The 15793-nt window shown below is 46.9% G+C and overlaps 1 protein-coding gene across 2 annotated transcripts in view; it reads left to right on the top strand.

Annotated features, from left to right (window-relative positions):
• The window catches only part of SMG5 (SMG5 nonsense mediated mRNA decay factor), a 44460-nt gene extending 35431 nt beyond the window's left edge, over positions 1-9029 (top strand). For both annotated transcript variants that reach the window (XM_039512813.1, XM_039512814.1), the window contains 6 exons: positions 149-208; positions 1192-1351; positions 2927-3017; positions 4056-4130; positions 4711-4849; positions 6251-9029. In XM_039512813.1, coding sequence (XP_039368747.1) covers positions 149-208; positions 1192-1351; positions 2927-3017; positions 4056-4130; positions 4711-4849; positions 6251-6334 — 609 coding nt within the window. In that variant the 3' untranslated portion in view covers positions 6335-9029. The remainder of the gene's footprint in view (positions 1-148; positions 209-1191; positions 1352-2926; positions 3018-4055; positions 4131-4710; positions 4850-6250) is intronic.
• The last annotated feature ends 6764 nt before the right edge of the window (positions 9030-15793 follow it).

The following is a 15793-nucleotide window of genomic DNA, read 5'->3' as shown; positions in this document are numbered from 1 at the left end:
TGGTGACCTGGAGGCGAACAGTTTCTCTCCCTTTACCAGTCCCTTGAGTTTTGTTCCCCTGTCCTCAGTACCTCTCTGGAAGCACATGCTAATCACCAGCCCCCACTTTTCCTGCTAATTTTATTTGTAACTCTATTTTTATGACTAGGCTGCGGAGGAAGCTCGTCGGAACAGGTTAATGAGAGACATGGCTCAGCTCCGACTGCAGGTACGAGATCCCAGCTCTCCGCTAAACCACCAGCGTCTGTTAACTTAGAGTTACGTTCCCAGGCGCATGAATGAACCTGGCCCTGCAAATCTTCTATTTGGTGCACTTACGGAAAAAGCATTTTCTGGGCCAGTTATTCACATCTCATTAAAAAATAAAATAAAATAAAAAAACAAACCAAACGGGTCAGCCCCTCTAGTTTGACCTAGTGTAATAAAAACTGTAGAGATCTGCCTCTTAAAACAATACTGTCTGATTGAGGCATTGTGCTTAGAGCGAGGGTACTAACAGTCAGGACTCCTGGGTCCTATTTCCAGCCCTGCTCCTGAATTGCTCTGTGACCTTAGCCAAGATCTCCGATTCTGTCACAGTTTACCCCTCTGGAAATAGGGCCCTTGTTAAGACATTTGGGATATTTAGATGTAAGGCACTCTATAAACACACCGTATTATCATTACCATTATGTGCCCCTGTGAGTACAGATTTGGGCAACTCCATAAAGCTATTCCAGATGTGTACTGTACATGTTATATATCCTCTCTGTAAAGAGAGGGAGACTCTTCGAACAGCTTATTTTTGTCGAGAAAGGAATAAAAGGTCTGGCTCGTGGAAATATTCATAGGTGTATGGAGTTTGTGTAGACTCCACATGAATGGAGTTACAGGTAAAAATGGTCCGTCTTCTCAGGCACCAAAGATGTCTCAGTACAGGCAGGAACACTTAACCAAGTGATTCTTGCTCAGATGCACAAGGTCAAACTTACAGCCTGATTTGAGGCTGAGAGGGAATGTATCGCCAGCCATGGGAGAGCTTTCACCATCCGCTGGCCCGGGGAACACATCTGTCGGGATCAGGCGGGCTCATGCCATGTGGTTGGGGAAGTGGAGGGGCTGGGCTGCACATGGCAGGAGGGACCCTCACCCTTTCAGTCTTTCTGTTTCTGCATGAATTTCTAATCTGGTATTGCTGCTATCCTGTTTCAGCTGGAGGTTTCTCAGCTGGAGGGGAGTCTCCAACAGCCCAAAGCTCAGTCTGCCATGTCTCCTTATCTTGTCCCAGACACCCAAGCTCTCTGCCAGCACCTCAGCATCATCCGGCAGTTAGCTACCAGCGGCAGGTTCATCATCATCATCCCTCGAACAGGTACAGTTAGGCTCCTGTTTGCTTGTGTGGTTTTCAAGGGGTTCAAGCCCAAAGGCTTTCAAGAGTGCCATGCTCTTTGAGAACAGTGGAGAATCCTCCCTGTCCCACAGCTGAGAACAGGAGGTGGTGTCAGGTGCTGAGCTCTGTTGGAAATCGGTCCCAAGCTTTGTGAGTAGCTCAGGAACCTCCAGTAGGTTAGAGGAAGAGGGAACCCTGGTGTCTGGATTTCCCCTGCAAAATTTGTCCGTTTTTCTTGTATAAATGTGCAAGGAGGTTAGTGACTCTCTGAAAGCTTAGGCAAAGGCAGCCCCTGTGTTGCAGAGTTTTGGAGAATGATTGGCTTGGCTGATGTGCTGGGGGAATCGGTTCAGTCTTACGACAACCAGGTTACCTCAGGTTCAGCCCACATTGCTATGTGCCTTGCCTGATTCGTGGTGGCTGTTTTAGTGACTTGTGTGAAATGAGGTGGTGGGCAAGTTCCCATTCCGTTAATGTTTGTGAAGGGCTTTGAGGATGAAAATAGCTATAAATGCTACATATTCTCTCCCCCACCCCAACTTTGTGCATCACTTTGTAATACCCTGTGCATTTAGGACAACCTGCTCTTGTCCGCCATACACCCCTCTCCTTCTTCAGACCCCACTCCTTAAATCCTATTCCTTCCATAAATCCTCCTTGTATTGGCTTCCTCCCCAGCACCAGAACTTCTATCCCATGTTGGTTTTCCTATAGATTGCAAGCTCTTTGGGGCAGGGATTCTCTCTCTGTTTTGCATAGTTCCTCATGTATATTCACGACACTTTATAAATAAATGTCCACATATCAAACCACTGGCCACAGCTGGCATTCACTGGCACCCTTGTTTGCATTCTCAGCAGAGATCAAAGACTGAATGTTTCATGGAAACTGATCTTCCTGTTTACCCCGAGAAGGTGACCTTTTCAGGGCAGAGTTAGAGCAATGTTGGGACATGGTAGGGGAGCCTGACCTGCCCAGTTTTGTGACTAGAGGATCCTATTCCCAAGGGCTGAGAGTTCAGTGCTTACTCGCAGCACTAATTAGATTTGTTTTACTAAAAAAGACTCCTTGCCTCAGGAGTAGCAGCTGGAAATCATTGCATAGGTCCTTGTTTGGCCATTAAGAACATAACATAAGAACGGCCGTACCGGGTCAGATCAAAGGTCCATCTAGCCCAGGATCTGTCTACCGACAGTGGCCAATGCCAGGTGCCCCAGAGGGCGTGAACCTAACAAGCAATGATCAAGTGATCTCTCTCCTGCCATCCATCTCCACCCTCTGACAAACAGAGGCTAGGGACACCATTCCTTACCCATCCTGGCTAATAGCCATTTATGGACTTAACCACCATTGTATTTGTAGCTCAGGCTGGAATCTAACATAGTTCATCAGTTAATACCTGGAGAAAGGTCCAGGTCAGCAGCTGATTAGTTGATTAGCATAAAGTTATTGCCACCTGCTAGAGGCAATTCCACAGCTCCTCGAGTTCGTGCCACGTGTAGGATTAACCTATAAAGGCACCAACAAACCAACTTTCTCACTTCTGTTTTTTATTAGTGATTGATGGGTTAGACTTCCTGAAAAAGGAGAACGCAGGCGCTCGTGACAGCATCCGGTATTTAGAGGCAGAATTTAAAAAGGGAAACAGGTAAATACCCTTTCCCCTTGCTTTTAAAATAAATGTCTCTGTTTCTTATGAAGAAAAAGTCCTTCAAATAAATGGTGTTTGTACAGATTGAACGCAGAATGAAGACAGAATGGGGATTGGGTACCGTTAAACATACACCAGGGCAATACGAAGAAGGCACTGGCAACACAGTGGTTTAATGTGGTTCAATACTCTCCTGTTTGACAATCTCTGTATACTTGTAGGGACCACTTTACTTAGTAATAAAATGCAGCCACTTCTGGTGTGGCATGTTGCAGCTGCTTATTGGTGCACTGCATTTTAGGACGGGAATTGGAGGATGGTTTTTTTCAACAGAATTTCAAGCAAATAGAATTTAATCCAATTCCCTTGAGAATGAAGTGGCTAACAGAATGTGCAAACTTTCCTTAAAATCAGGTTTTATACCAGCGGTCTGATATTTGCCACTGTCTGGTCTTATCTTTAAAAAAAGGCACTGGAGTGATGCTGGAAATTGTTCCCCTCCAGTCTACTAGTATGCATTGAGTCAACACAGTGGATAAAGGAAAACTGCGAGTTATAATCTATTTGATCTTTGGGAAGTCTTTGACAAAGTTTCTCACAAGAGGCTACTAAGGAGTCAGGAGGTGAGAGGCAAAGTAGTGTTATGGATTACAAATTGGCTGAGAAACAACAAAACAAAGATTAGGAATAAATGGTCAATTTGTAACATGTCAGAAGGTTAATGGTGTCACGACCCAGAAATCCGTGGTAGGGCTGATGGCACTTTACGTGCCAGTGATGGGCCAACAGTGAGGTATCTACATTTGAAGGAACATTAAATTATGTAGGTTAGTTGAGACTAGAGAAAGCTGTGAGGAACTTCAAATGGGACCTAAGCAATCGGGGTGTCTGGGCAGCACCTGCTTTTGGTAAACATCCAGCAGTACCGAGAAAACCAGCATGCTTAGAATCATTCGACTTCCTCTGCTTTAAAATCTTGACCTTTTCCCTTTTAGTAACCTCCGTGTGGACTCAGTAAATCCGCTCTTTCCTCAGGTACATTCGTTGCCAGAAAGATGTTGGGAAAAACTTTGAGAGGCATAAACTGAAGAGACAGGATTTAGATGCCTGGTAAGGTTACAGCTTAGCACAACCTTTGGAGTTGTCTTACTTTTTCATTACATGCATGCCAGGTGGATTTTGGGATGTGGTGCCACCTCTGAGACTAGTTACATAAATTTGGGTTGCTAGATTTGATCCTATTCTTCAGAAAGCAAAGGGGCTGTGAGGTCCAGTGTCTTATCCACTGGAGGCGGAGGATCATCATATCTGGCAATCCATACTCATGCAACTAGTTCCAGTGGGACTCAGGCCTCCGGGTTCTAGCCTCATCTCTGCAACTAGACTGCTGGGTCACAATGGGCAAGTCACTTCCCTTATCTCTTCCTCAGTTTCCCTCCTGTCCTTTGTCTCGTCTATTTAGATTATAAACCAGATGGGGCTGTGACTTTCTCTCACTATGGGGTCATGATCTCAGTTGGGGCCTCTCAGTGCTACTTTAATACAAAAAATGGGGTTAAGAGACTGTACACTGTTAGGATGAAGCTTGCCCTGCAGCTGTATGTACTTATACTTTTGTGGATAAGTGAAATCAGTATCTGTTTGCACAGACACAAATAGTGATTTGATTTTCCTTACATCAATGTGACAGGAACCTCTATAAAATATTGGACAGCTGCAAACAGCTGACTGTGTCCCAAGGGAACGGAGAGGATGACACCACAGGGATGGTTACCATCATAACTGGCTTTCAGCCGGATGATCCAAGCAAATTCTCTGCACCCATGCAGGTCAGTGTCTCAGAATAAGGTAACTAGGTTACAACAGGTGGCAAAATCCTTCATGACCCCAGGTAAGGAAAAATACTCCTTTCATCATCAGCATCTTTACTGCAAGTGTATTTCCTGCCTGGGCTAGTAAGTGTACTTTATTTCACAAGCCTGAGTTATAAATCGTGGCCCTTATTTTCGTTTGCACTAGGGCGCCTTTACGCTACGCTGGTAGTGCAAAGGGGTCTTTGGAATAGGCATAACTGTTACTTACACCATTTTAAGGCTCCTTTATGATGTCAGAGCAACGTAAAGGGGCCCTGGGGTGAATACGAATCAGACGTTTTGGTTCTACACAGGCTCTTTTGCTGAGATTTTCAAAGCTGTCTAGATGCCCAACTCCCATCAATTTCAATGGCAATTATACATCTAAATCCCCTTGTCTGCTTTGAAAATCTCAGCCTCTGTTTAGCTTTGCCCCCCTTTGGAAGAGCTGTGGCTTCCTATAGAAGGAATAAAGTGTGCCCCTTTTCCAGGCTCTTCTCTTGGCACTGATCTTGTGCTCTTGAGGATAGAAAACAGCAAAACTTCTAAAAGCATAGTTCCATGTTGTGTACAGGAGTTGTTCAGTGTGGGCCAAAGGGGTGGAATTTCATGTAATGGGAGAAAAAAATGACAGAGAATTTGAGAAGGCTGCTCAGGAAATGTTTCCCCACTTTGAGCTCAGTCAAAAAGCCCCTTTCCCTAAGAGATTGAAATTGGGTGGACAAAGTTCTGGAGACTCTGCTGCGCTGGTTGGGCGATAGATAACGTTGGGAGACCAGTGGGCTTTTTCGACCCCAACATTCCATGATATTTTACTGATGTCTTCCCCTGCCCCACACACGGAGTCAAGGAAAAATAAAAATCTAACCCTGAACTCCCTAATTCCATGTGGAACTTAGGGCTTGTCTACACTAAGATACGCAACTTCAGCTAAGTGAATAGCGTAACTGAAGTCGACGTACTTAGATCCAATTACCGTGGTGTCTTCACTGTGGTAAGTCGACAGCTGACGCTCTCCCGTCGACTCTGCTTGCGCTTCTCGTTTTGGTGGACTACTGGAGTCGACAGGAGAGCGCTCTGTGATCAATTTATTGCATCTATACTAGACGCGATAAATCGACCCCCGGTGGATTGATCGCTGCCCACCGATCCGGCAGGTAGTGTATTCAAGCCCTTAGAGTGAGTTATTTAATCGCCCTGGGACTCAGTTCCCCCAAGGATAACACTTCTCTATCTCACAAGGGTATTGAGGCTAATACCATACCATGGCGATGGGTGGTCATGTAAGTGCCTAGATAGATCGTACCATCCAGTCTGCTGTCTTGGCAATTCAGGAGAAATAACCTTAGTGTGTGATTGTCTTGTTTTTGTCTCCAGTCTGCTATCCAGGCAGCAGCCAGTGCCAGTGTAGAAATAAAAAATGTTCTGGAGTTCTACAAGCAGTGGAAGGAGATGGGCTGATGGTCAGAAGGGCATCGGGTTGGTGTACCTTTCTCTCCCCCTCTCAGAACGCGCAGTGTCTGAACGAAGGAAACAAAACACAGGCGAGACTTGACACGAAGAAGCAGCAGCAGCAGCAGCAACAACCATGACAAAAACAAATCCAGTTCCGGCACGCACACAAAACACCCACAACCCACACCCTGAACAGACGACTGTACATCTCCGACAGCGCCAACTGCTCTGAGAAGAGAGACACCTCAGCGGGGCCAAGAAGAGATCTCCCCTTCTCCTGGTCGGCAGGGATGGGCGAGAGACGGGCAGTCGTTCATCCCCCCCCAAAGCCTGCTCGGTCGTCCCCAATCGCCAGGCAGCTCCTAGTATGTACTTTATTTAAACAAGCCAAAACCATAGCCGTGGAAATGGAACAACAAAAGGGGCTAGCCTCCGGGGCTGGGGACAAAGATCCAAAGAGTGCTCTTTGTTGGGAATCTGGTGATAGGAACACGAACACCTTTTTAATTAATTTTTCCATCTTCTTTCTTTTAATTCTTAGCATATATATATTAAAAAAAAAAAGTGGAGTTCCTTTGGGGTTCTGGATCCTCTTCAAATGTTAAAGAATTAAAGAGAAAAAGGAAATGATGATGCTATTTTTAAACAGAAAAGCAAAAAAAAAAGTTTTAGGAACAAATTTATTTATTCCTCTCCGCCCCTTTCCATACTGGGGGGAGTGCAAAGTGATTATTGCCTGTAGAGAGAAGCACCAGCTGGAAACCTTCCCTATCCCGCTAGGAGTTTGGTGTGCATTCCTTGCTTTTGTACTTGTTGCGTGTTTTGTGAGCCATGATAGGTTTAGCTTGGGCTGTTTGAGAGAACCGGAGGAAAGGGTTCGTTCCTCCTCCTAAACGACCCCCGCTCCCAGCGTTAGGTCTTTGTGTGGGGGGCGGTAAAGGTGAATGCAATCCAGACTAGGTGCTGGTAGTCAGAATGGAGCTGCATTGGATGCTTGGACAGTGGCAAGGGTTGTTGATTTGGCTTGAGCCTGCCAAGACTCAAGAGACAAATTGGACCTGAAAACATCTCCAAAGGGTCCCTAAGTCCTCTTCCTTATTTTGCAGTGGGGTGTTAGGGGAGGAGGGGGTGCAGAGGATTTTCATAAGCTTATCAACTGTCTCTTCAGTTGCTCTCGGACTCAGCTGCTTCTGTTTAAAACGAGAGGTTTGCAGAGCTTATGTAGTCCCTAGGAGCAGAGGCGGGGAAATGCAGTGGCCATTGCAAGTCAGTGTCATCCGGAACTGGCCCATGGACTGTTCTATGCCTTTCAGTCAGTACAGCAGCATCCGTAAAGGAAGGGAAGACAGTAGCTGTGCAGATGCCGGAATTAGCTCCCTTTGTTTCCTGCAAGGCAAATTTACAAAACTCTCTCCTGCACCATCTCTACGCATCCTCCATCTGACTTCTGGTAACACTGCTACCTGTAAATGAAAAGCACATTGCTATAACGATCACTAAGCACCGGGGATAAGTTCCATCTCTGTTGATCTGTGTCATTGTACTTCAAGACCAGATGTCCCCGTCGACTTGAACCAGCAGCAACTATGCAAGTAATGAGTTTAACTCACTGGTCTCTGTCAGGCTGTTTTACTTTGGCCTGACAAGAAGCTGCTATAACTGGTTATTAATGGTGTCCTATGAATGGACCATTTAAAAAAATAACCATTTGCAATACCTGCCGATTTCCCAGCATAACAAATCATACCAGAATTGCAGAACGTCCCATTTGGGGTTCCGACCAGTATGAATCCTCCAGGATTTCATCCACCTTGCAGCTTAGATCATTTTGCAGCCAGCAGCCTGGTTGCTCAGATGAAAGGCCTTGGAAAGCCAGTGTGCTTTAAAGGTGATTTTATTCCTTTGGAAAGCAGAGGAGGGCGTAGGGGGTCAGCGTTCTCTTTACGGCTTCACCTGAAACTTGTGCTGCTTCACTAGGCCGTGCCAAGAAGACAGCTTAAGCAAAAACGCTGAATGGGGGCTTTCACCTGATCCTGCTGGCTTCCTGTGTTTACAAACAGATGTCAGCTGTGGCATATCCCCAGGTGGAGTTCAGTGCATGGCATTTGTCCTTTCCCACACGTACTCCGCTGTTTTCTTTTATTAGGTCTGTTTCTGTTTAGCTCGTGCTTTTATTTAATGGAGATGCAAAAAGTAAAAAAGTCTTACCCTGTGTATGATGTCTCCATCAGAACCCCGAGTTGTACGAGCCAGAGCAGTGTAGCGTTGAAAGTGAACCGATTCACCCTCTGCGTTTCTATCCCTTTTTTTGACATGATGCTGACCAGTGCACTGAATTACGCTCCCCGCTGACCCACAAGGCTAGGTCATCTTGAATTCTGTCTAGTGGATCAGACTTCTCTCGGACTTGGGTGTTCTGCCCAGCTCCTCTTGGTAGGACGCAAACTGGAATCCACAGCAATGAGTGAGTTGTAGCGGAAGCAAGATCTGCACTAAATGAAGCTTTGTCACAGCTGATTACATCTCTAGTTCTAGGAAATATTTTTTTTTCTCCCTTTCGGGGATGTAGTCTGAGACATGCTGTTCTGGTTTTGTAAAGAAATGGGAATCGTTCTACTGCAATTAATGTCCAAAGCCTAGGATGGGAGCTGTTCAGATGTAGCGTATTCCAGTGGCCACAGATGAGACTGAGGGGGGAAAAGCAGTGCAAGTGAAGCAGAAACTGAAAACCAGTCCTTCCCAAACATCCCATTGGCATTGCAGTTAGTTATGATTTCCAAGGCAACAGTGCAACCCAAAATTGGGACTGGAATCCTAGAGCCAAGCTTTGTGACGCAGAGATCATGGATAGAGTGGGGGTGCGCAGCAGCTACCCAGCACTGCACAAATGTGACCATTAACTGAGGATGATGCTAGGGAAGAGGTGAAGCCTTGCCACAGAAGATGCCACAGCTGCTCATCTTTTGAAATGGAGCGACTGTTCGAGCAGGCAGTTGATGGGGGCTGTTTTGACAGTTGCAGTGGGACATGCAAGACATTTTTAAATTTCATTTTTTTGAAGGTGATTTTTTTAACCTCAAATTTATTTTGTAACAATAAACGTTGCTGAGCTAAAAAGAGATCCCTCTTTGTGTGTCCAGAAAGAGAAATCAAGGCATGATTTTTTTTTTTAAGGGGGGAAAGTGTGTCTGTATTTTATAAACATCCCTGTCTTGATGCACTGCCTTCTAAAAGGTAGTTTTGGTCATATCAGGAGTGTTGTGGTCATTGAGGAGGATGGGAAAGGCCCTTGGCTATCCTCCGTCAGGAGGAGTGTTGATAGCCCCTTAACAGAGGAGACCAATGTCACCCTTTTGATGTCTCCATACACGTCTTCAACCTTCTTTTTGCTGAGATAGGAAGCTTCAGGCAGGGGTGGTCAGTTTTCAAAGATGCATCTTGAAGATCCCCATGCATGCTTTTATCCTCCAAAAATATGTGGCCATGCAACCGTGCTTAAATGCAAGCAACACATTTTCTGTGCCCTTGCCGGATTTAATCTAAACTGGAAAAGGGACGAAAAATGATGTATCCGTCTGTGTGGAATAGCACAGCCATAGATCAAGGCACCAGGGAAGATGACACATAGTTTCCTCTTATAAAACATTTTCTAACACTGGGCTTTAATTGGAGGCACTGCTTGATTCTTTTCAGGAGAGGTGCAGGGGAGGATGCTTTTAAGGCCTGATCCTGCAACTCATGATGGGCCAAAATTCCCAACTAATAAGTTGGCCCAGGTCTGTCAAAAATACAGAGCCATGATTAAATGCATAATTGGAACTGTGCTGACTTAGACCAGCAGGGGACTTGGTCCAGGAATCTCAAATCCCAGTCTAGAACTCAAACAGAGATGGCCACTTTTAATCATCAATGGACGTTGCTAATGCCAAGTATTTCTCTGAGGCTAGATCACTAAGTGGCCAGTGGAGGACTGAGAGTTGATGTGTCGTAGCCCACGGCACTAGTGCCCGTAGCTTAATGCTGTGGTTTGGGTCTTACGGGAGTCTACCATAGCGTGCAATAGCGCCACATAGAGATGTAGCTGCAAACTGACCTTCCATGCTAGCCTAGTGCAACATTCGAGCCTTGCAAAGCCAGCTCTTCTTCCTGTGCAAACGCAAATGGTGCTATCTCAGTAGCTACCAAAAACCTTCTTAGACCACGTCCAAACTAGCCCCTGGGGGGAGCAATGTTAGCTCAAGCGTCATAACACCCGCTATGCTGGTAACAAAAAAAAAAAAAAAGTGCTTTATGGGGTTAAAATATTGTTTTTAATTTAATCGTTTTGTGTGTTTCTGGGCTTTGTTTTTCTTTTTTTCCCCTTCCACCGAGTTGGATTCCCAGAAGCTTCAGCGTGACAACCTCATTCACAGAGACTGTCGGTTTCTGGGGGCGAACGGCATCCTTGATTTCTCATGCGGGTGGCATGTTTGTTTTGCCAGCAGCAGACTGTCTATATGTGTAGCTAAGGGTGAAAAACGCTGTTCGGTGTGTGGTGGACACTGTACTGTATGGGTAGGCTGTGCCAAACAACTCTTCTTTTAAGCTGTTCCCCCACTCTGGTCACATGATTTGTTTGAATGCCGTTTGAAACGACTCAGCTTTTCATTCTTGTCATCTAGCAAGGGGGCTGTTTAAAGGGGGCGGGGGAATACAGTGAGATACCAGCTGATGATGAAATCAGAGGTCTGTCAGGGTAAGAAGGGGAATGACCGTGGGTACGGCTTTCCTGTAACCCAATCCTTCCTCTGCTTCTGCAAACATTAGAACCAATGTTGAGAGGATGGTTGCTGGGTTGGAGTCAAAGGAGGCTAACACTCACCCTCCAGATATTTTATAGCACAAATGACCCCTAGCCTGTGGATTCACAGTTCAAAGGCGATTAACCAGGGAGGAGTGGACACACTGTGGATTTACAGTCCAGGCGATGTGTGTCCAAGGGGAACCGTGCCACACAGTTGTCTGATAATATAAACTCAGAGGATGTGGGGCACAGGGCCTTTTGACCTCTGATTTCATGGCATGCGTCTGACGGTGGTTGGAACACATTGACTGGCTTAATAAAGTACAAGATGTTTGTACCTCCTGATCGCTCCGTTCATTATTTCTCCTCCTTACTGTTTATGATCCATTGAGTCTGTCCCTGGAACGCAGAACAGCACCTTTCTTGCAGATCTGTGCATGCCAGGCTAAATTGGACATTTCTCGAACTACGTTTAAATATCATTTTCATGCTGACTTCAGAGACGCAGATGGGAGTTCGTGGCACGAGTTCTGCCTAGCCAGGAAATTGCCTTTCATTAGATTGGCTCCTGGCATGTCCTGAGCCATTGTGCTGTCTCCGGTGAGACTGAGCATCCCTCTTTCTCCTGAGTCTGCTGTCTTTGCATTAGCTGGTGGATTAGATGCTTGTGAAAGTTACCCGACACGCAGCCCTGGGACTCAGTCACTCGAACTTTTCAAAAGTTGAGGAAACAGGTTGGTTTGAAATGAAAATTTTTCATCTGCTTGCCGGGGGTGGAAATTTTTTTTTTCAACCAGCTTGAGCGATGAGTAATGGGCTGAAATAAATCAAAGGATCTAAGGTCAGATAGTAGGGAAAGGTGTCCTACAGTGAGATCTGTTAGACCGATATTTCTGCAATCAGTGACCCGTAGGGGGGTCATGAAAGGCAATTGGGAAGCGGGGAAGGGTCGCTTCCACTTGGTCAAATTGTCACTAGTGTTTGCCATCCCAGCAGTTCCCATTCGATTCAGAGCCAACCTGAAAAGGTTGAGACGACACTGAGCCATAGTGCTCCCAGGGAGGTGACTAGAACTCCATCTCTGGTTTTTGTTTTTTTTTTAAGGTTGCTCTGGACTAGTGACTTGATAGCTGGGGGGCAGAAGGGATCAGTTCTGCCCTGGGAGACTGGATCTCTGCTCAAGTTTCTTTGCACTGTGCCTACAGATGTTCTAGCGCATCTGGAATGTAGCCTTTCCCCCATGGGTCGCCGCCTTCATCCCAAGCCCTGAGAATGCGGTGTTCAGAGCTGACCTGCGGTTGTATCTTTCAGGAGAATGACGGTTGTCAGCTTTAGCCAAACTTGAATTTGTGGTTAAAGCACGTTGCTGGGAGTTGGCATGGTGGGCTCTGTTCCCAACTCTGCCACAGACTGGCTGGGATCTCTTTCCTTCAGTAAGCCCATCCATATCTCTCTGCCTCCGTTTCCCCATCTGTGAAATGGAGATAATGATCCTGCCTTTGCTTAGTCTAGTTAGAGCAGGGCGGAGGCTCCTCACCATGCCTGGGCAGCGTCTGACACACTGGGGCCCCGCTCAGCTGTAATAGTAATAAAAATCCAGTTTCCCCAGGCTGTTTGCTTTCAGGGAAGTAACATCGACAGACATGCAGCAGGATGGGGCTGACAGAGAGAGCTTGACCCATCTGGAAGGGAGCTGAGCGTTCAGCGTCTGATAACCCAACTTCTTTAAGGTGTGTCAAGTTGGGCTCCTGAAATCACAAGACACTGGAAAATCTTGGCCTCGGTTTTTAAATACCTTCCATGGCTGCCTTAGGGCCTGCTTCTCGTTCACAGGCGGGCCCCTTTAAGAGGCTCTGGCAGAGGCTGCTGAAGTGGGCACAGATGTCAATCTTTAAGGCTGCTTTATGCTGCCAGTGGTATAAAGCGGCCTTAGTGCAAAGGAGAACCAGGCCCTCCATTTCCTTCCAGAAGAATAGCCTAGGCAGCAGCTTTTCAGAGAGAAACGAAACGTGCCCTGTTTCTAAATGGCTGTGCCAAGAGGGGGCAATTGGGGACAGCTCCTGCAGCCTCCGAGTTTTAAAATGTCTGTGTTGGTTTGGACTGATTGCGCTGAGACAATGCCAGGTATTAACCGGCTCAAAGGCTGGCGCTCCGGATACACCGACTGCCCCATTTCTAGGGAAACATCCTCCACCCAGCACCAAGGCTTTAGCTCCATACAGATAGTGAGCCCCTGTTCGACTGACCCAGATCCTGCTGCAAAGCAACAAGAGGGGGGTTTGTTTGCTGTGCCCTGGATGGCTGCCTTCCCGCCTGTCTCCCTGGAGTAACTTGGCTGGTGATATTTGGGTCACGCCACGGGTCCCTTCCGGTGCCATGGGTTTATTGCGTCGCTCCGGCTAGAATTCTGTTCCGAAGAGGTTCTTCTCCGGGACTCACGACCATAGTATCTGAGCGCCTCGTGTCTGTGCTCGTGGGAAGGTGGGAGAGGAGAAGCCGTATTTTTATGGGACATCCTGAGCCTGGCCTATTGAGATCAGTGGATTTAGGATTTCACTGCTCTCTCGGGAAAGCCTTAGTTACAGTCCTAGCTAGCTCACTTGCAGCATTTCTTGATCTGATGGTCATGTTTACTGGGGCACTGGGCCTCCTGGGTTCTGTCACTCTGTCATTGTACGCTCTCTTCTGAAACCCACGTGGCTATTTATTATTTGTACAGCGATTATGCCTCGAAGCCCAAATGGAGGGGGAGGGCTCCCCGTGCTAGCGGTTGTATGTCCATCACAAAACCAGTCCCTGCCCCAAAGAGCTTGCCTGGCAAGAGATGACCATGTGTAGGGGGGTACGCATGGCCCTGAGATGAGGGTGATTTATATAAACAGCAGTCTCGGCACGCCGGATGCCAAACTCTTATCAAGTGTAGGTGTCGAGGAGAGTTTGACAGAGGATAGCAGTGTGGTCCAGTGGATAGAGCATCCCATCAGCCAGTGAGTCAGGAGACCTGGGTTTCCTGCTCTGCCAGTGACCTGCTGGGTGTCCTTGGACAAATCACTTCCCTCTGTGCTTCGGTTTCCCCTCTCAGCCTTCATTTGCCTGGGCTATTTAAATTGTAAGCTCTTCCAGGCAGAGTCTGTCTGTACAGCCCCTAGCACAATGGGACAATTGGCTACACTTGAATGTAAATAATCAATTGGATTTGAGGGTCCTTTATGGACACATTTAACATGATTCTTAGCTTGACCCGTGCTGTAGGTGGATTAAAGAAGGAGCTGCAGCCTCCTGATAACATGCTTAACGTTACATGAGGCCTGTTTGAAATGCCTCGTATGGCATCCCATGATTGGCTTTATGGAGATTCATCCTAGCCCAAAGGATCAGGGTGGAGAGGGTTTGGTTTTAAAATCCAGCCTCCTTTTGGCTTCAGTTCCTGATGTGCAAGAGCCTGAATGCTGCTAATCCACCCCATGGCTGCCCTCTGCTTGAGTGGCTGGCAAGATGCGGCTCAGATGCTCTGAGCTGAAGGACATTAACCAGGCACTAGTTCCGCAGCACTCCCCAAAATGCAGGTCGTGGTTGAAGTTCATGGATGTTTAAGACCAGAAAGGACCATTGTGAACAATCTAGTCTGAGCTCCTGCATAACATTGCCCAGAGCATGACATCTAATGAGTCCTGCATCCAGCCCATATCTTGTGGGGGAGCTAGAGCGGCTCTCGCTCTAGAGAAAGCCTCCGAGTGATGGAGAATCCACACACATCTCTTGGGAAACTTCTAATGGTTAATTACACTCACTGCTACACCCTGGCATCCTTTGACGGTTTCCAGCTTTAGTTGCTGGCCATTGGATCTTGTGGTACCTTTTTGCTAAAGAGCCGTCAATGATCTGGTATCTTGTCCCTATGTGGAGGTACTTATGGACCATGTTCAAGTCACCTCTTAGTCTTCTCTTCGAGAACATAAAGGAGCTCAGTCTTTTCAAGTCTTTCAGTGTAAGGCAGGTTTTCCAGACATTGGATCATTCTTGCAATTCTCTCCGGCATCCTCTACAGTTTCTCACACTCCTTTTGAGTCCTGGGCACCTTCCAGCAAACACTAGTGCCGTATTTTAAACCCAGACTGTCCCTTTCTTTTGACAGCTCCTTGTCAAGCATGGTTTGCAACTAAACACAGGAGTGCAACTTTTCTTGTTCCCGGCTGTTCTTGTCTGGTTCCTGTACCGCCATTCCAATCCCCACGTTGACCACCAAAAGGGAACATACGGTGCATTATCCGTTATGGATCACACAGACCAATTAGTGGGGCATGAGAAATACGCCTAAATGCATTGGTGAATAGGGACGAACTTATGTGCACGCTTAATGTTAAGCAAGTGCTTTGCTGAATCGGGGACTGGGGGGAAATTTTCACAAGTGACAAGTGTCTTGTTTACAGCAGCGACTGTGGAGCCGAAAGACGTATCTACATGGCAGGATAACGCACGGCAAGGCAGCAGGCGAATCTGTAACACGCCGGCTTGCCACACAGTAACTTCCCATGCGGACGCTGCTGAAGTCCTAGAGTGCAGCTTAGCATGTTGCATTTCTCAAGCAGGCATATGCCACGCTGTGCTCAGGGACGTTCACGGTGCGGTAGCAGCGACCCCACCGGCTGTTACTGCATGGCGAGCTGGTGCACTCTAGATTC

The sequence above is a fragment of the Mauremys reevesii genome, linkage group 24, assembly GCF_016161935.1.
Source record: "Mauremys reevesii isolate NIE-2019 linkage group 24, ASM1616193v1, whole genome shotgun sequence".
NCBI classification, from domain to species: domain Eukaryota; kingdom Metazoa; phylum Chordata; order Testudines; family Geoemydidae; genus Mauremys; species Mauremys reevesii.
Note: the sequence above shows the minus strand (reverse complement) of the source record. Positions and strands in the feature narration are given on the sequence as shown.